We start from the raw sequence: 21,383 nt of genomic DNA, 5'->3' as shown, positions 1-21,383 counted from the left end.
AAATTATAAATTATAAAATTTAAAATTTAATTAAAGTATATAATCATATTTACTGAAAAAAAAAAAGAATGATAAATAAAGTGAAACATATAAAAATAAAAATAGTACTCCCTCCATCCTGCAGGAAGAACACATTTGTTATTTGGACGTAGATTTTTTAATAGTAATATTGTATTAGTTTGTAGTGAAAAAAAAAAAACGAAAATGCTCCTATTAGTATGGTGTGTTATAAAAGTTATAGTATTTGTGTAATATATTATAAGTTATAAATGTATTTATTATGTTACGTAAGTATTACAGTTACTAAATTAGAAAATGATACCCTACTTATAAAAATAAAAAATGGTATCGTTAGGAGTATAAGAAAAAAGTAAAACAAAAAGAATATGCCCCTATTTATTATGTGTCGTTGTATGTGCTCTTAGGTGGGCCGGTTAAAAACCTTCATTTGTTTAAGTGTATCTTATGTGTAAATTCTAATGTAATATGTATCGATTTTTATTTTCAAAACAAACACAGTAGCTCTTTTCTTTTAGTCCTTCGAAATTCTTTCTCGCAATATTCATCGCGCACAATATTCACGTCCAATCTTCACCAAATCTTTCATCCCAATCAAACCGGCGATTGCCGACGTCTGAAGGAAGTTGGCGACGGAGAACTTGTATCCTATCGATCTCCAAATATTCGTCAAACCTTTCATCCCAATCAAACCAGCGATTCATCCCAAATGAACGGGGGATTGCATCTGAAGGAGGTGGGCGTCGGACAACTTGTATCCAATCGATTCTCAATCTTCGCAAAATCTTTCATCCCAATCAAACCGGCGATTGCCGGCGTTTGAAAGAGGTGGGTGACGGACAACCTATATCCAATTGATCTCCGGTGGGATCTTTTTGTCGATTTCTCTCATATTTTCTTCTTTTCTTCAATTTCTATTTGAGTACCTCCAAATAATTTCGGATCTTATAGGTGTTCACAGAGAGCTTGATAATAACAACTTTTGTGGCAATCCATTACCGTGCTCATATGGAAACATATCTAACTTGGCATTATTCTCTTTGTTCCATTTTATGTCATTTCTTGTATGCTATATTTGAGTAATTTTTCAGTTTTTCAAGCGCTTCCCTTTCTATAAATTTGAACTTTTCTCATAAGTTTTGAGAATTAATGTGCACGAGTTGTATTCTTAGATATATATATATATATATATATAATAATTCTTTATTAATAATCAGCTTTATTTGTTTGTATAAAGAGTATGAGGAACTGCAGTTTACAAAGTCCGATTCATGATTGAAGGAGTAGGCCACATATTGCTTATATGTAAGTAGGTGGACACATAATAGTCTAAGTTATTACTTTCGGCTCAATAGTCCTCTATCGAAGTTGTTTGGTGTGATTTTTCTTTACCTATTAAACAATATATGATATTAATCTGCAAATGACTGTACTAATATATACAAAGTACCTTTTTTGGAAGGTAGATTGCATTTTTGTGAAAGAGAGTTATCAAACCTTTTGTATTCGTGAAAGAAAGAGCACCGTCTTGTGAGAAATAGATTTGCATATTTATAGAAGGGAGTTATCAAACATGTTTGTATTTGTTTTTTCTTGTCTCGACTCCATTAGCTCTGCATATATAACTAGTCATTCCTCTTACGGGTTGATCCATTCATAACTTGTTTAAAACTTCATGAAAATTAACCAGAGGCATATCACATCCTTTTATTTATGTTATTGTTATACCTTTTTTTTTATTTAATAATTTTGCCCTTGTGAATTTCAGAGTTTTGAGTTTCAACCAGCATAATGGAACAATTCCAAATGGTACTATCTCTAAAAATATTACCACTATATAAGTTCTTATATTGCTTTGGACCTATAAAATGAAATATAATTTATTTATTTTTAAGTATACATTTGCTTAAATTATTGTGTAATTGTTCATGCAGTGATATGTCAGTAAACAATATGGCTGGAACTATTCCCGCCAACTTTTTAAACTTCCTAATTTTACAAAAACTGTGAGCTATTATTCATTCATTTGCTCCATTTTAATTACTTACCAGATGCAGTGAACTAAAGAGACATAGTCCAATCAATTTTCTTTATAGGTAAGTAGCAAATAATTCATTAAATAGCTCTATTCCATCAAGCATATGGCAAGATGGATATTAAATTCAACCGAGTCACTTTTTGTGTAAGCTCCAAATAAATTATAATCATCAGTAAGTTTGTGTAATTATACATATGAACTAAATCTTGTTGTCTGTACCTTTGTGATTGCAGAGATTTTGGGTACATTTATAACTTTACAGGTTCATTAATTTATATTTTTACAGGTGCATTAATTTGAATCGAACTCTATGTATTTGTTACCTCAATCATTTTTATTTATTAATTTATTTTTGTAAAATATTTTACTATGAACAATAAAATTCTCATTGAGTTCTTCTTTGAAGTTCACTTTAATAGTTCAAGAACTATTATGTCAAAATTTCCTAATGACAGTTGCAATACAAACAATAATCTCATATTATCTTTTTAAGTGTTTTTTTTAATAGTGCTCGATGGTATAATAGCGAATTCACTCATGTAATTCCTTCGGTTAAGAATACTAGCTTCTATATGTGTTATATCATTTTACCTTTTGAACTTTAGTTTTCCATGAGGCTTGCTTTATTGGCATTGTTGCTTGCCTCATATGGAGGCAGGGGTGGTTGTGTAATGTATATTGATGTTAAATCAAAAGTTAGTTCAAGAAGGTATCAATCTAATAAATAGTTATTATAAACCAACACAATGCCTAAGCTTATTTATTATAATTGTTGTATCAGCTATGCATATAATATTTTTAAGAGATAGGCTGTGTGAATAGGCATAGCTCATTTTCTCATATTCAATTCCTTGTTATATTTTCCCTATTTCCTACAATTTAGAGCAAAATAAATATAATATTTGTCTTTTCTGTTTGACGGGTTTGCACTTATTGTTGATGCACAATAAGATTAAGTAAATTATCAATTCTTGCAAGTTGCAAGTGTGAAAGTGTGCATTGATTTTTCTTACATAAAGTATGTCTTAGTTTGCAAAAGCATGTCAAGTCGTGTGCAGATTTTTTCTTTTCATGCTCCTATTACTACAATGTGTATTAATTGCAAGTCTTGTACATTTATTTTCTTTATTTTTCTTACATAAAGTATGTCTTAGTTTGCAAAAGCATGTCAAGTCGTGTGCAGATTTTTTCTTTTCATGCTCCTATTACTACAATGTGTATTAATTGCAAGTCTTGTACATTTATTTTCTTTATTTTTCTTACATAAAGTATGTCTTAGTTTGCAAAAGCATGTCAAGTCGTGTGCAGATTTTTTCTTTTCATGCTCCTATTACTACAATGTGTATTAATTGCAAGTCTTGTACATTTATTTTCTTTATATCAATCACTTTAAATCCAATTATATTTACTAATGCCCATTGTATTAAAGATTGGTTGTTGGATCTCATATTATAAAACCGTATTGCTATAACTTAAGGTTTACGGACATTTATATCTTCAATTGAACAAGTGAATTTACCTTAAATTTTTTCCTTTCACTCCAACATATGGATAGTGATGATGATGGTGGTCAACATGTCGACGAAGAATTCTACTTTCAATCGATGGTTCAAGAGAGTGATTACAGGAGAAGACGGATGAGGCTTCTACTACTACAGCTTGAACGTGATCAACTCGAAACATTACAACACTCTTACCTTTTATTTCTGATATTGGAGCTAGAGGTGCACCTCAGCGACGGAATTACATTTATCGTGATCGTGAAGGGAGACATAAAGAGTTATGGAACGACTACCTGTCTAAGACTCCTCGTTTTCCTTAATAATTTTTTTGGCAGAGATTTTGCATACGTCGTGAGGTATTCACCAGAATTTTACACGATGTTTGCAATCATAATCACTATTTCACACAACAACCTGATTGTACTAATCGAATAGGCCTTTCACCATTGCAAAAAGTTATGGCCGCCATGCGTGTTCTCGCTTATGGATGTTTTGATAACGTCGACGAAGTTGTAAAGATTTGGGGCACAACAGCTCAAAGGGCAATGTTGGAGTTATGTGATTCGATCATTGAACTTTACAAAGAGCAATATTAATGTGACCCAACTACTGAGGATCTTGCACGTCTCTTATATGAAAACAAATTTTGTTGATTTCCCAGGATAATTGGCTCGTTAGACTGTATGCATTGGCGATGGGATGCATGTCCCATTGCTTAGCGCGGCCAGTACAATAGACGTTATGGGTACCCTATATTGATATTGGAGGCTGTTGCATCTCAGGATCTATGGATATGACATGCATTCTTCGGGATGCCGAGCACAAATAATGATGTCACCTTTTTAGATCATTTGTTGTTATTCAACAAATACATGAACGGCACGGCATCACCAGTTGAGTACAAGGTAAACGGGACATTGTACAATTTGCTATATTATCTTACGGATGGAATATATCCTAAGCATGCCATCTTTTTGCAAGCCGTCAGAAATCCAATTACTACTAAGAAAAAAACATTTACAACTTCGCAAGAGGCTTTTCGGAAAGATAGCGAGAGGGCATAAAAAAATGGTGAATTTTGCAAATTCCGGCAAGGCTTCAAAAAACAAACGATCTTCTCCGAGTGATGACCACGTGTGTTATACTGCACAATATGATCGTTGAGGATAAACGTGGCCAAAACCTCTTGGAATGGAGAGCAACAAACAAAGAAGATCAAACTGTACCTCAACACGAGCAATCAGTTGATTAAGTTCTTCTACTATGTCGAATAAGACTGGGAAGAATTTGTAATACAGTTACAAACCAGAGGCTACAAGAAAATCTCATAAATCATCGGTGGATGCTTTCGGAAGGTGAGAACATATTTTAAAACCTCTATAATTTATGGCGTTAAGATGCATTATAAGAAAATTTGGCAGAAGATTAAGTTATTGTGAGGATTTATAGTTGGATTGTGGCCACTTAATTTAGTATCTTATCTCGTTTTGGGACATTTTGTCTTGTTTTCCTACTTAGTATCAAATTTAACCAACTTGATGGTCCCTGCAGTCTATATTATTCATAATTATATTAGAAAGCATATAGATATTGGATAAGTAGATATGGATAGTTATTATAAAAACAATGCATGTGTGTGTATGAATGTATGATTGTATGATCATATATATATTTTTATTTATAAAAATGATAGATATTGGAAAGAAAAATAATGCATTATTAGATCTGTACTATGTAGAGAATTTAAAAAAAAAAAAAAATGTCAAAATTGTCTATAAATTCATAAGGGATGAGGGGATTAATGATAACCACCTCAATTAATCAAGGATAAAATGAAGAAGAATACACAAGGATCAAACCCCACTTGCATTTGTTATAAAAATTCATCTTGCTAGCTACCCTAAAGACATATCTTTCACTTGTATATTCATTTCTTATTCATCATATATTTTAATAATTGACTCGTGTCTTTGCCCTTGATTTATCTGTTTTTTGTTTTTTTTTTTAAAAAAAATGATATTTGTTGTTGTATTGTTTACATCTTTTGAACATCTAATAAAAAAGGGTCAAATAATAATTAACAATGCACTACACTTGTTTACATCTGTTGTATTGTTCGCGCGTGTTGCTATTATACTAGTATAATACACCACATAGTAGATGCAATAATTGAAAAAACAATCAATTATTGATGAGTAACAAAATCATTTTGGTCGGCACAATATTGAATCAATTATTGACTACGAATGGGAATGTTCAACTCCGACGTTCATCTATTGGAGACATGATCTAAAAATGGCATCACATTCATATCCTCAATCTGATACTACTTTGCACACAAGTGTAGGATGTGTTCTACAGAGAAAATTGCATCATAGGAGATAATAACATATGGAGAAATCATTTGAAAATGGTAACTGAGACTGAAAATGAATTACTAGGGGTGTCAAAAGTAAACCTGATCCGAAAAATCGAACCCGTTCGACCTGAAATTTTTCAGGTTCGGGTTTGGGCATTTCGGGTTTGAAAAAAATCAGGTCAACTTGAAAAAAATCAGGTCGACCCGAACCTGAAACAAAAAAAATTCGTGTCGTGTTCGGGTTGACCTGATAACCTGAAATATCAAAATCACATTAGGTTTTGGGTTTCGTGTTTTGGGTTGACCTAAAATTTTTTTATTATTATTTTAATTTATAATATTTATATTATTTTAAATATAAAATAATATAAAAATAAAAATGATATTTTTTAGGTCAATTTAAATTTTTTTAAAAATTTTTGGGTCTGTTTCGTGTCGGGTTCGTACGGGTTTCGGTTGACCTGAACCCGACATGAAAAAATTCGTGTCGTGTTCGGGTCTAGGGTTTCAGGTCAGATTTCGGGTTCGGGTCGGGTTCGGATTAACAGTTTTTTTGTTATCTTCATGGCTCAGCCCGACACGAACACGACCCAAAAATACGAATTGACACCCGATGAATTACCTTCTATAGCAAGCGACGGAGAAAGATTTGTATAGAGTTAAATTGCAGCAATTCATATCAATCAAATTGGAGCAATTCCTACCAATCAGATGGATTCCACGTTAAACTTCATTCAATCAAAAACCAAAAGGCATATAAACAAACACAATTAACACATTAAGTTTCAATCAGTGAGATGTTCAGAAACTATACAGAAATATGTTAAAATGGATGTAAAAAATAGATTATGAACTATTCTCTGGAAGGAAAGAACAGAGAGATTCTGGAATTCTGCCGTAAAAAATGCAAACACAAAATCTTAAACCTTTAACTAAAACAATCGATGAAATCTCTCAAACATCAAGAAAAAAAAGAATAAAAGAAAATAAATCAGAACCCTAAAAATAAGAAATTACTGCAAAGTTTACCATGCCTCCGTCGCCATTGAAAAAAATCGTTTCATCGAACGAGCGTAGGGCCGGTGAGATGACAACAAGAAGGAGAAGAACAATCGTCGGCGACGGGAATAAGAATGGGTTGGGGGAAGAAGAGAACACCAAAGTCCACGTACGGGGAGAGAGAAGGGCAAAGAAGAGAGACGGGGAGAGAGAATGGCATAGAAGAGAGAAAAGATATCGTCGATGGTGGCATCGCCTGCATGATGACTAACTCGATTTTTAATCAAAATTCTATGGTTGAAATTTAGATCAGCGGGGATGAGATTTTTAGAAGGGGAAAAGAAAAAGCTTCGAGACAGAGAATAAGTACTTCTATTTATGTGTCGTTGTATGTGCTCTTAGGGGTGTGCATTTGATAGGTTCGGTTCAATTTTGATCGATTTTCGATTTAAAAAATATTTAAATCGAAATCAAACAAAAGTTTTTCAAAATCAAATAAATGGAACCAAACTAGTTCGGTTTGGTTCAGTATGAAACTGAAAAAAAAAAAAAAAAAAAAAAAAAAAAAAAAAAAACCGAATTTTTATTTATTAGTATATATTTTACTTATACAATCAAATACAAATACACAAAATTATAATATATATATTTATTAATATATAATTTTTTATTATTTATAAAGTTCGGTTATTTCGATTAACCAAAATTGTAAATTGAAAATTATAATCGAATCGAAATCAAAATTTATAAATTCATTTTGTACCGAACCGAACCAATTAATCGATCAGTCCAAACCAAATAGTCAAAACCAAATTTTTTTTCGATTTTTTCGATTTGAACCAACTAATGCTCACCCTTAAATATAGTTACTTTAGGGATTATATTCGATTAGAAAAAAAAAAAAAAAAATGGGTGGACTTTAAAATTTTGATGTATAAAATCATTTAGATTAAAAAATCTTTTAAAATTTGAAACTAAAATCTAACGGTATTTAATTCAGATTTTTTAATTTTTTTTTAAAAAAATTAGAAGTATTGAATCATCCAATTTTAAAATTTGAAACTAAAATCTAAATGTATTTAATTCAAATTTTTAATTTTCTTTTTTTAAAAAAAAATAAAATAAAATTAGAAGTATTGAATCATCCAACTTTAAAATATGATGATTTTATAAGATTTTAATGGAAAATTATATAAAATGAAATATTGCATAATAAACAGTTAGTTTGATAAATTTTTACAAATATAGTATTATTCCTCTCATCTCATATAATTTGTCTATTTTTTTTTTTATATTTCACATAATTTGTTTTTAATATGATTATACACTTTAATTACATTTTAAATTTTATAGGTAAAATTGTTTATAACTCCCATGTGGTTTCGAAATTCAGCGTAAAATCTCTCTGTACTTTAAAAATTGCACGGTACCCCCTTATACTTTAAAAAACGTTGCATAAAACTCCACCACCATGAAACTTTCCTCGTGTGATAAGAAGATGATTTTCTATCTATATGTTTTGCATGGCAGTGGGGTTTTATGCAATATTTTTGAAAGTATAAGTGAGCGTCATGCAATTTTTTAAAGTAAAATGGGGATTTATGCTGAGTTTCGAAACCACAAAGTGGTTTCATGCAATATTTTTTAAAGTATAATGGGACGTCATGCAATTTTTAAAGTAGAGGAGGAATTTATGCTGAGTTTCGAAACCATAAGGGAGTTATGGGCAATTTTGCCAATTTTATAATATTATCAATTTTAATTAAACTATTTAGTTATTTTAATCTTAATATATAATTATTTTATTATACAATAATTATTTTTACTCATACATTATAAGTAAGTAATAATACAAAATAAAAATATACTAACAAATTATTATTAATTCTTTAAAAATATATATATATTTATGTTTTATAAATATAATATAATAGTATTATTTTATCATAATAAATATATATTACAGTGGATTTTTATTTTCAATTATTGAGTATGCTATATTATCACCAAACGTGACAAAAATATATACGATTCGAAAATTTGATTCAACTCAGCATAAAAAAACCGTACTTAGACCTTAAAAACTAAACCCAAAATTTTTCGTGCCTAGCTCGGCACAAATATATATTGTAGTTCTTTATTTTTAAATATTGAATATATTATATTATCATTAAAGACGGCAAAACAAAGCACAGTTCGAAAATCCAATTCGAACTCGGGTATAAAAAAACTGTGCTTAGGATCGTACCCGACTTGGGCCGGCCTATTTACTATAATTTTTAAAATTTAATATATTTACATGTATATTAACTAATCAAATAATAATACAAATCAAGTTATATTTTATGGTAAACTTAACTTAAAAAAAAATAATAAGTTAATTAAAAAAAGTGAGCTGATCTAGCACCGGCCCGATGTGTGAAAATACAATATATATTTACATTTTTAAAAAATATAAATTAAAATAAATTGATATATTGAACCATAATAAAATAAAATTTATAAAATTAAAAATATTAATATGTAAAAATAATTATATTACTTAATAATGGTGAATTATAATATTATTTTATTATTAGTACGTAATAATAATATTAATAATTTTAAAATAAATTTAATATATATGATTAAAAAATTAGAATATATATTTAAATATTTTAAAAAATATGAATATGAATATCATTTTATAAATAATAAAATTTTTTATATTCAAATAGAAGTAAATCAAAAATACATTTAATTTATTTATTATTAATATAAAAGAAAAAGTATAGTTTTGAATAAAGATAAAAATATTTGATATTTTAAAAAAGATAAAAATAAAAGAGTTTTTAGTGAGTGATGTATACTGTTATGTAGTTAATTAAGGGTGTTTTTGTTTGAAGATCTGGATTTTGAGTTGAGATTTGAATAGTAAGAGTATTTTGGGGAAAAAAATGGAGTATTTAATGAAATAGTTATTTTGGGTATGTTTCCCAAGGTGGTTCGGCCTAATTTTACTGTGCATTTACTCTGCACAGTAAAATGGGCGTCAAACATAAATTTAAAATTTTATTTAATATTTATTATAATATAAATTTATAATCGAATCATACAATATAAATTTTATCAATTAAATTTAATATAAATTTATATTATTTTATTCATTATCCATCAAAACAATACACATCAAAACTCTCGAAACTCCAATTAAATCCAAACACAAAAAAACAACAAAATTCAAACTCATTCCAAAATTCAAATAAAAATTAAACACAAACTCAATTTTCTCCAAACTCTTCTAAAGAAAGACACCCTTGTAATTGGACGAAATATGTATATTTGTAGCTGAACGGAGAAAATATATTTTAATTTAATAAATTTTATTAAGAAAAGAGAAAGTTTGTAAATGGTTACGCACTGAAAGGGAGGAGGGAGCATTTTGGTAAAGAAACAGAACACCTTTAGTTTATAATTATACTAGAACCCGGCGCGCGCGATGCCGCGCCGATGTGTACAATAAATTTCAACTTTGATAATTGTTACGCACAAAAAATAATAATAATAATAAAAATAAGGATAGCAGGGTCTTGAACGAAGGTAGGACCCGAAGTCGGGCAGAAAAGTAGAAAAATTTGCGCTCAGGTCGGGATGACCTCAGGTCGGGAGGTCCTCAAGACGGAAAGTGGTCAGGTCGGGAAGTCCTCAGGTCGGGAGGTCCTCAAGACGGAAAGTGGTCAGGTCGGGAAGTCCTCAGGTCGGGAGGTCCTCAAGACAGAAAGTGGTCAGGACGGGAAGTGCTTAGGTCGGGAAGTCCTCAGGTAGGGAGGTCCTCAAGACGGAAAGTGGTCAGGTCGGGAAGTCCTCAGGTCGGGATTTCCTCAAGACGGAAAGTGGTCAGGTTGGGATTTCCTCAAGACGGAAAATGGTCAAGTCGGGACGTCCTCAAGACGGAAAGTGGTCAGGACGGGAAGTCCTTAGGTCGGGAAGTCCTCAAGACGGAAAGTGGTCAGGACGGGAAGTCCTTAGGTCGGAAAGTCCTCAAGACGGAAAGTGGTCAGGTCCGGAAGTCCTCAGGTCGGGAGTTCCTCAACACGGAAAGTGGTCAGGTCGGGAAGTCCTCAAGACAGAAAGTGGTCAGGACGGGAAGTCCTCAAGTCGGGAGGTTGCTGGCGACGGTTCCAAAACGTCTTTTCAAGCCAGTACAAAGGTAGAGTAAGGGCTAAATTGTCATTTTCGAAATGAGGGGCATGATAGACTTTTCAAGTTGCAGATCCGTACAATCTCGTCTTTTCAAGCCAGTACAAGGGTAGGTTAAGGACTAAATTGTCATTTTTGAAATGAGGGGCAAGATAGACTTTTCAAGTGGCAGGTCCGTACAAAACTCGTATTAAACGTACAAGGGTAGGTTAAGGGCTAAATTGTTATTTTTGAAATGAGAGGCAAGATAGACTTTTCAAGTGGCAGATCGTACAAAACTCGTATTTATATGATATAATAAATATATATATATATAAAATGTTTTGAGTGCATAAATAATTGCAGTTCGACACTGAACACTGAAGAACACTGGTCATCTTGCTATTCGCCAACCTATATGAGCATATTTCGATAACTGAAACATTTCAGTCCGCCACCCTAAAGCCTTGCAGCAACCCACTCCCACCCAAAATCTGCCGACTTCTCTCCATGGCCACTCTGTTTCTTTGCCTGTATGCTGCTTTCGCGCTCGTCTCAGCTCAGAGCGACCCCACAATCAAAACTATGGAGGAGTTTTCAGGGTACCGACTTCCCCGGCCGGACTTTGATGATTCCGCGCCTTCAGTGGACATCGAAGCCCTTCAGGGACAGGTATCCATCCTTGCCCAATCTTATGTTCATTGTTTGTTTGTTTGTTTGTTTTTTATTTATTATTATTATTTTTCTGGTTATAGTTTGGTCTAACTGGAATTGGATTTTGGCTGTGGTTCTTTATAATTAACGTTAAATTGATAGCTTGTTTGATGATAAATTTTATTTTGAAAAGATCAGTTTTAGTCTTGCGGCGCATTGTCTGTCTTCGAAGTTTTGGATTTATAGTGTTCGAGTGTGTAAAATGGTTTTTAGAATAATAGATTCTTCAAATAGTATTGGGTGTGTAAAATAGCTTCCAAATCATGAATTTTGTTTGTACCAGGCGATGAACTCTTAGCCCCCACTAGAACGAACAAGTAGGATGATTATATGGTTTTGTGAAAGAGGTTTTTGAGTAAAGCTAAATTTGATTATGAACAGAGGGGGTAGCAATCGGCCTGTTAATCATTTCTTTTGTACTTAAGAATAAAAAAAATGTAAACATTGTGAAAGTATACTATAGGCCGATTAGGAGTTGTTCTTTATTTATCTTGTGTGAGAAATGGAGCTTGTGAATGATTGGTTGTATTACATTTATCTAGGTAGGTTTGCATATGGTTGAAGTTAGTGACATGGTACATTTGTCTTGCAATATTCTAGATTGACGAATTATCCATGTTCTCGGATACACCTGCACCTTCAGTTACAAGGGTGCTCTATAGTGAAAAGGATGTTCTTGCAAGGAGGTACAGTGAGAGAGGATCTCACCTCTTTATATTTACTTGTAATAATCTAATTATATTGAGGTTTTGTACTGCAACAAACATGGTAGGAGGATACAAGAGGAGATTGGAGATGGGGATGTAACCTTGATTGTGCAAATGCTGTGTACAAAATTTTGCCATCCTTCACTATAATTTGGAATTGGCATTTGATATTGATTCGTTGATTTTTTTGGTTTTGTTGTTGTATGTAACATAATCTTTTTTGCAGCATGCTCTTGTCTAATTTATAGGTGTTGGAAGCTTGCATGTCTTATATTTATATTGCTTTGGTATTTCTTATAATGTGAAAAATGAATACGATTCCCTTAATCGCATTTTGCATCAATGACAGGTACATCAAGAGTTTAATGAGCCGTTCTGGTCTTGTGGTTAGAGAGGATTCCGTTGGGAACATTTTTGGTCGATGGTGAGAAACAGGTTCTGTTTGATCATTTTTGTTAAAAAAAAACAAAAAATACTTGATTTTATATTACCTAAGTGTCTATTTGCAACATTCAATATTGCAAACTAACAAACATTAATCCCGTAACCCCACATTAGGCCAACAATAAGTTAATTGCTTATTTCTGATGTAAACCTTTTTACACAGGGTTGGTTCAGAGCCCGACCTCCCTCCTGTTGCTACAGGTTCTCATATAGATGCCATACCATATTCAGGCAAATATGATGGCGTTGTAGGAGTCTTGGGTGCAATAGAAGCCATTAATCTACTCAAGAGGTGAACAGGCAGTATTATTCTCAATGTGTTGTATTTGTTAATGTTCTTAAATCAGTGAACATAACCCGAGAACAGAAAATGGATGTCTATATGACAGGCAAAATGTATGTCTATATGACAGGCAAAATGTATTCACACATGTTAGCTAACACTTTCTGCATTAAAATCCCTATATCTTTTTCATTCAGTTCATATTAGGCACATGCTTTGAAAAGAAGAGAAACCAAAACATGAGGTGATATTACACACGTAAACACGTATTGGAGCCTTATATTTGCCTTCAGAAGTTTTGCTTCTGTATATCACCCTGAGGGAATTTGTGTGTGTGTGTTTATATATATTTTTAATCAGAATCCAAAGAAAACTGAAAATAGCTTCTTTTTTTTTTTTTTTTTTTTTTACTTATACAGATGCCTTTAGAGATGATTGTGTGTTGTTCTGTTTCGTAAAGTAAAGCAGCATGTGGTTGATGTTACATCTGCTATTTTGAGATTGTTGGATGCCGTCATTTATAATTTTGAAATGACATTCATAGTTCCAGACGGATTTCAACTATTCAATAACTTGTTCTTTTCATCTCACTTGGAAATTGATGTTTAACAGGTTAGGAGTTAAGCCTAAGAGGTCATTGGAGGTAATCATGTTCACCTCGGAAGAGCCAACACGGTTTGGAATAAGCTGTTTGGGAAGGTCAGAACCTTATATTGTCTCAGTCATGATTCTTAAGGGTGTGTTTGTTGTGAGTTTCATTTTATTTCTTTTTCTTTGTTTGTTTTAGTATCTTTATTTCTTTTCCTACAAAAACACCATAGCCTATATATACCTTCCATACAAAACGTTACATCCAACATCTATTATTCGAAACACAAAATAAGAACAAAATTACATCCTAAACATTTGGTGACAATCTCTTATACATAGTCTTGCACGAACAATTTTATTAACCATGTGTACTTTCCAAGTCACATTTTTTATTTCAGTCTATTTCTTTCTTAATCTGGGGGTTTGCAAGTTCAAACAATTTTTGTGTACTCAATTTATTCAAAATTACGTTCTGAATTTTTAAAGTCATAAATCAAATCTGAATATGAATTTATATCAATTGTTCATTATGATATTTTAAATAACGAAATCTGTTAAAATCAAACTTAGAAGGTAAAATTTTGCTTAAAATTTGTTAGATATTAGCCGGGGATTTATGATCTAAAAAGCAAACTTTTATTCAATCCAAGAAAATTTTAAAAATACAAACTCTATTCTATATTATTAATAATCTTAGAATTTCTAGGTTCAGTTTATTGGAAATAATTCTGATTTCAAAACTCACTCCCTTATTGTCGTACTTCCTTTTTTTTGTTTCCTTTATTTTACATCCTAATCTTCATTTATTTATTTTCCTCTGTTTTCTCCTGTGTCTGGAAAAGTGTTTGAAGCTCATTCGGATCTTTGCAGCCGATTATTAGCCGGAAGTAGAGAACTCGTGGAACATTTAAAGTTTACGGTAGATGGTCAGAACGTATCGTTTTTTGATGCTGCTAATAATGCTGGATATCCCAACAAGGATTTGTCCAGTGTCTTCCTAGAAAAAGGAAGCTACTATGCTTTCATCGAATTGCATATAGAGCAAGGCCCCATTTTGGAAGAGGAAGGTTAAATAAGTCATGTGATGGTCTTTTATTTTTATTTTTTACTTTTTACAGAAAACTAATTTTTGTCACACTGGATAATGGACTAAGTCTGTTCTGTATTATTATATAGCTCTGCCAATTGGTGTTGTCACTGCAATTGCTGCTCCAGCTAGCATCAAAGTAGACTTTGAAGGCAATGGAGGCCATGCTGGAGCTGTTCTGATGCCAAAGAGGTATTTTTATTTTATCTCAGGAAATTGTTGCAGAAGAAATATGTACTTTTGCTAAATGTGTATCTCACTTCTTTTTTGTTGGGGAGAAAATATGTAGAGGTTTTCTACTTTTCTAGTGTTCTTAGCTCTATAACTGCAAAATCACACAAAGCAAATATTTCTAATTGGTATTTTAGAGTAAATCTACAATGCCATCCTGGATCTTCTAATGTTAATTGGATGCCACTTTATGGCTGTTAAAAGTCGGATTCTTGAAGTGCGTTCATTTATTTCTTAATCTTTATGATATGATTTGGGAGTTTTAGCTTTTGTTTTTGTTTGTTTTTTTTGCTTTTTTTACTTCCGTTTAAAACCAGAATATGCACATAAAGTTAAAACCAGAAGCACCGGCTAAAGATGTTGCATGGAAATTCATAATGAGAAAACAGGTTGATTGTTGGTGTTTGTAAAAAATTAATGAATACAAGAGTGATCTCGCAGCTGGTTGTTTTATCTTAAATATAAAAATTTAATTCAAACTTAAACTTTAATGAATATTATTGAACGAAATGAATAAGCTTCAGGAAGCATGCTGTTACCTGAAACTTGTTTCTTGTAAGTGTTTAGCAGCAGAAATAGGAACTTGATAATATCTGCAACAATTTTTTTGTTGTTGTATGTGTGTCTTATTTTCTTTAATGTTATGTGAAGGGGTCACTACACAATCATTGACTGGTGCATAAATCATTTGGAACAGGAACGATGCAGGGTTGGCTGCTGCTGAGTTAGCACTTGCAGTGGAAAAGCATGTACTGGAATCTGGATCAATAGACACTGTTGGAACAGTTGGTAAATAGAACCTTAACTATCTACATAGCATTTTGTTGGAATTATAAAGAATAAAAACTAGTTATACTCTGAGCAGCTAGATCAAATAAATTGCTCTTTTCTTCCATATGCTAGCTGTAGAATTATTACGATGTTTTAAAACATTTTTTATTGGATTTCATGGGTTCCAAAACTTGATGGCATTTACAAGGTATTCTGGAGCTGCATCCGGGCGCGATAAACAGCATTCCAAGCAAGGCACATGTTGAGATTGGTATGCTTTTTTAATTATGTTTTGGATAACTATGTGTTTATCAATAGCGCTACGGCTAAGAGACGGCAGCCGATCCTAATGACAAAGAAATTGAAATAAATTGATTAAGTTTTTACGAAAAAAGATATGTTTTTCAACTTATAGAAAAAAATTCAAGTGGTAAAGGGTGTTTGAAAAAAGGAAAAACTGATTCTGATTATTATTGGTGCAATAAAAACGATTTTTAATAGAACTTGCATAATATAATTGTGTTCTTAAGGATATAGTTGTCTAATGAAAATTATATTATCATGAAATCAAGAGGTTATTATTATGGCATTGGTTGTGAAGTTTGCAAATATTCCTAACAATATTGTTGTCTGTGTGCGCATGTTAGATACACGCGACATAGATGAAAAGAGGCGGAATGATGTAGTTGATAAAATTCATCAATCAGCTCTTAGCATATCCAAAGCTCGTAATGTGAAGCTCTCGGAATTTACCATCGTGAATCAAGATCCACCGGCGCTTTCTGGAGACTCGATCATCAAGGCAACAGAAACAGCTTGTCAGGAACTGAACTTGCCTTACAAAAAGATGATCAGCCGAGCATATCACGATTCCCTATTCATGGCCAGGTAACAAATCTCTCCCCATTCATCAATTCATGACCATAAAACCCTTCATATTACAAATGGGAATCAGTAAAACATTTTCGTGTGTGATATTCATATTTCATTTTCAGGATATCTCCAATGGGCATGATTTTCATCCCGTGCCACAAAGGTATGTCCAATTTCTTTTTATTTTGCACAAATCCTTGCCCTCTATCATCTAAAACTTCAATTATATGTTGAGTTCTGTTTAAATAACTTTCAAAAAATTAGCACAAGATCGAAAACATTTCTGCTTAATTTGAAACTTGAGCTTAGGCACTCATAACTCAATTCCACTTGACAAAAAAATACAATTAAGACATTCTACATTTGCTAGTTTGCTGGAAATCTGAACACATTATTGAAAAATTCATTTGGGATTGCATTTCATTTTGATAATTTTGGTGAGCTGCAGGGTACAGCCACAAGCCTGAAGAATTTTCTGCACCAAAAGACATTGCAAATGGAGTGAAAGTTTTAGCACTGACTCTTGCCAAACTCTCTCTGTCCTAACAGTGGTATGTATGAATATATATATATATATATATATGGATTGATTATCTGCATTGCCCTCTTTGATTAGTACACTATTTAATCAAATAATATATGAAGTTATTGCCTGAGGGGTAAAGTTTGAGTTGTTACTGTAATTTATTTGAATCAGTGAAGGCTTGTCTTAGTAATTTTAAGGAACACTTTTAGTTTTGAAAGAAAGTATTATTTAAAGGCAAAACAATATAATTAAAATTGTGTGAGACTCTTTATAGTTTCAAATGCTACACGATTTAACTCTTTTTTTGTATTAATTAACGGTGATTGCTTTACATGCTCCTTAGCTGCGGAGGTAATTCAAAAATTCCATAACTATGAACTCACCAGCCGAGTTAAACGTAGGGTTTTTATTAAGGAGTCTGACGCAATATTAAAACAATAGAATGTATTATGTAATTTTCATAAACCATAGGTGTGATTTATGTTATTTTATTGTATTTAAATTTAAAGTGCAATGCTTTAATGTATATATTTTTTTTAGTTTTAGAAAGAACATTATTATTATGCCAAAGTTGCATTGAGTTGGGATCTAATTGTATTATTTATTATAGGATTGTATTACTTCAAATTTAGTTCAATTGTTTGAACACATCATTCTTGACATAGCTAAAAAAAAGGTAGTTGATCAGCTGAAAAGGAGTGGGAAAAAAATGCTTTTAATTTTAGCAATTGAGATGGACAGTTCTGCTTAGTTAAATATGCAATTTTGAGTGAATACACTCTCTATGAAAAATTACGGGTTTGTTTGTTTAGTATTTTGATTTGAGGTATTTTTTATTTTTTTTTATGTGGAGTACAGATAATTGTGTAAATAATATTTTATATTAAGCATTAATTTTTCGTGAGACTATAAAATATGTGTATTATATAAGCTGGGAATCATGTCGAAAAAAAAAAATTATTGGGAGAACAATACATTATTGCATATTATATTTAGAGTTTACAAAATATGACCGAGTGTGTTTGCTTTTAATTTCGAAGAAAAGATATTATTATTCAATTAACGTAGTTTTCAATAAATATATATATATATATATTTGCAAATATATTACATGAAAATCTTATTTAAGTCAAAGATTGAAATCAAAATAAACAAACCTATAATTTCTTAGTTAGATTGAAAAGTGATGATTTTTATACAAAATTATGTTGGTGTGATGTAAATTATCTTAATAATAATGATGTTGTGGAATGGGTCCAAAGCTATAATAGTAAGTAATGTAATAGGTATGATGCTTCCCTTAGGGTTGAAGATTAATTGATGTGATCAATTGGAATTTGCATTTGTTCTCTTTTGTTAAATGACATTTCATCTCTTTCTTATGTTCTAATTTATGCTCATCTTCACTAATTATATAACTATCTTCAAATTTATTATTATTATTATTATTATTATTATTATTAAGATAAAAGATTAACTACATGTTTAAAATAATTCGGGGTTTGAATTACTTTTTGTTGGTGTGTTTGGATTTGGCTTTGATAGTGTCATTTTATTTAAATAGTTGTTAATGTAAATTTTTTTATGAAAAATATTGTATTTCTTTGATTTTGGCTTTGGGTTGTTTTTATATATAGTAAATATTTTATATTATAAATTTATTTTGATATGATATAAATAGATAGTTAATGTGATTTTTTTTTAATAAAAAATAAATTTTATATGTAACATGTGAGAACAAAAAATAAATATATAAGATAATATTTTTGAGAAGAAAAACAAATTAATGTATATATATTATATTAATGTGTGTATATTTGTATTTTTTTTAATAATATTTATGGGGAATTGCTCCATTAAAAAAATATTGAATAAACAGATCTATGGTAAAAAAATTAATTGTTTTGTTTAAAAAAAGAAACAACGAAAAAAAATCATGAATTGCATGATAAGTTAGTTCCTAAAGTTAATATATATATATATATTAAGTTAGAATAAATAATACAGAAAAAGTTTGAATTTTATACAATACTGAATATATATATATATTAAGTTAGAATAAATAATAGAGAAAAAGTAAAAATGTTATTGAATTCTATACAATATCGAGTGTATGTTTATTTTGTATGATTATACGATGGATAATTTTATTTTATTCACCTTATATAAATTATTAATCCTCCTCTTTTAAGTAGAATTAATTAATACTTTCTCTGTCCATTTTTGTTCACATATTTCTAATTTTATCTGCGTTTATATATATATATATATATCTAGTAATTGTGAACTCTATTATTAATTACTAATATTTTCTTACACCTATTTATTATTTTACTATCACTTCGTTATATATATATATATATCTAAGAAAGTAAAGATAATTTGATTTTTATACTATTATATATACTTATTATTATTAAAATACTAATATTTCTTAATTTGCTTACAAAAAGTAAATATAAATGTTAAAGTTAGAATAACGGAGTATAAAGTAATATTAATGTAAAAAAGACTATTTGGTCTTTTATTACTAGTTAATTTAGCATAAGCTATGTCATATAATTAAGGGTATTTTTAAAAAAATAATAATAATTATAATTTTATACAATGATCTATTAAAATAAATATTGTATTATTTTATCGTACAATTTAATAAATAAAAACTATGTATTATAATCTTATAGACACACCTGAAAATATTGTAGGGTATTAGGTTCGGCCGGAAGTTCACCCAGTACGTACTTTCGGATAGCGGATGCGGCCCACGTCATAATAAAAAATAAAAAAATAGAACTGAAAAAATAACCTCCTAGTTTGTAGATTATAACAATTTTCTTCTGAAAAAACACATTTTCAAAATTAAATTAAATTTTTAATATTTCTATTTATTCTCTCCATTGTAGTTCTAGTGTAATTGTGTTGCTCTAGCTAGCTCACAAAAAGAGTTGTGTTGGTTGGCCAACAACCAATTCCAAAATTATAAAAACCAAAATACAATAGTAACAAAAGCAACAAAATATTATATATATATATATATATATGTAATATTATCTACCAAATACCACACTTGAATTGGATAAACTTTTTTTGGGTTGGTAGGAAATGAACCTTTATCCTTTTTATAGCCACTTGCATATATATATATATATATATATTATTTTTATATTTATTTTTTTACTTGCTAATATATTTACAAATAAATATTAAGTATATTTTATCACTTCACTAAGTGCATTATAGAAAAACTTCCAAAAATATTTAAAGAGTATTTCCAAATTATGAATTTGTTTTAGGGTAAATTATATAATACCTTACGTGTTTTAGTAAAAATAGACAAAACACTCCGTATTTTATTTATTGCGTAAAATCTCCTTGTGTTAATGTAAAGTTTGCACGAAATACCTTCTTGTCCAAAAATGATATTTGATTATAATAAAATACTTAAATTACGCAAATTTTATACAAATAAAAAATATAAAATATTTTAAATAATTTTTTTGAATAAAAAATAAATAAATAATTGATCAATCATTTATTTTTATAATTTTCATAAAAATCATATAATAATTTGTTTCCAAAAATTATAAAATGAAAGATTAATTAATTATTTATTTAGAAAACTTTATATCTTATTTGAAAACAAATAGTTTAGAAATATTTATCTAAAACTTTATAAACTACATAAACTCCTACATAAATCCCTATTTTTCATTTATTTACTCCTCCGTCTCATAACTATGTATCTATTTGCTTTTTTTGCACGAAATTTTAGAAATATTAGTATTATATTGGGATATAGTATGAATAAAGTAGAAATAACTAAAATAACTTTATTAGTATTGTGTAATATAAATATAATGAAATTTGTGTAATATATTGTAAGTTGTAAGGATATTTGTAATGTTAGGTAGATATTACAATTACTAAGAAAATAAAATGGATACTTTGTTATGGGACGAATTAAAATGAAAAAAATAGATAATTTGTCGGGGGACGGAAGGAGTATTTATTTATTTTAATATTCAATCTCACAAGTTCTTATTTAAAAGAATGTTATACCACCATGTAAGCATGCATATGAT

The 21,383-nt window shown here is 30.2% G+C and overlaps 1 protein-coding gene and 1 long non-coding RNA gene across 4 annotated transcripts; both read left to right on the top strand.

The window, feature by feature from the left end:
• Nucleotides 1-10,445: 10,445 nt before the first annotated feature.
• LOC127266623 (uncharacterized) lies at nucleotides 10,446-10,980 on the top strand. The gene is made up of 3 exons (XR_007842181.1): nucleotides 10,446-10,540; nucleotides 10,605-10,796; nucleotides 10,861-10,980. It is a non-coding gene; the product is annotated as an uncharacterized LOC127266623 (long non-coding RNA).
• A 468-nt stretch (nucleotides 10,981-11,448) lies between these two features.
• On the top strand, nucleotides 11,449-17,569 carry LOC127266419 (ureidoglycolate hydrolase). Of its 3 annotated transcripts, none has more exons than XM_051296661.1 (12): nucleotides 11,449-11,746; nucleotides 12,389-12,474; nucleotides 12,845-12,919; nucleotides 13,103-13,231; nucleotides 13,835-13,921; nucleotides 14,684-14,880; nucleotides 14,990-15,092; nucleotides 15,829-15,920; nucleotides 16,111-16,173; nucleotides 16,550-16,790; nucleotides 16,898-16,938; nucleotides 17,224-17,561. In XM_051296661.1, the coding sequence occupies exons 1-12, from the start codon at nucleotides 11,585-11,587 to the stop codon at nucleotides 17,319-17,321; spliced, it is 1,374 nt and encodes a 457-aa protein (XP_051152618.1). In that variant the 5' UTR covers nucleotides 11,449-11,584; the 3' UTR covers nucleotides 17,322-17,561. The 3 variants fall into 3 exon arrangements, with proteins under 3 accessions (XP_051152618.1, XP_051152620.1, XP_051152621.1); XM_051296664.1 differs by having other exon boundaries at nucleotides 11,461-11,746; nucleotides 13,835-13,959; nucleotides 14,656-14,880; nucleotides 17,224-17,564; XM_051296663.1 differs by lacking the exon at nucleotides 12,389-12,474 and having other exon boundaries at nucleotides 11,452-11,746; nucleotides 13,835-13,959; nucleotides 14,656-14,880; nucleotides 17,224-17,569.
• Nucleotides 17,570-21,383: the final 3,814 nt, after the last annotated feature.

The sequence above is a fragment of the Andrographis paniculata genome, unplaced genomic scaffold (genome assembly GCF_009805555.1).
Source record: "Andrographis paniculata isolate CXL003 unplaced genomic scaffold, ASM980555v1 Contig76END, whole genome shotgun sequence".
Classification (NCBI taxonomy): Eukaryota; Viridiplantae; Streptophyta; class Magnoliopsida; order Lamiales; family Acanthaceae; genus Andrographis; species Andrographis paniculata.
This window is presented reverse-complemented; position numbering and strand designations above follow the sequence as displayed.

Excerpts from the sequence above, each read along its gene's own strand:
- LOC127266419 (XM_051296664.1), top strand. The coding sequence starts at position 11,585 with ATGGCCACTCTGTTTCTTTGCCTGTATGCTGCTTTCGCGCTCGTCTCA. Across the intron at positions 13,960-14,655 it reads CTCAGTCATGATTCTTAAGG|TGTTTGAAGCTCATTCGGAT; the intron begins GTGTGTTTGTTG and ends TGTCTGGAAAAG. Across the intron at positions 16,791-16,897 it reads GATTCCCTATTCATGGCCAG|GATATCTCCAATGGGCATGA; the intron begins GTAACAAATCTC and ends TTTCATTTTCAG.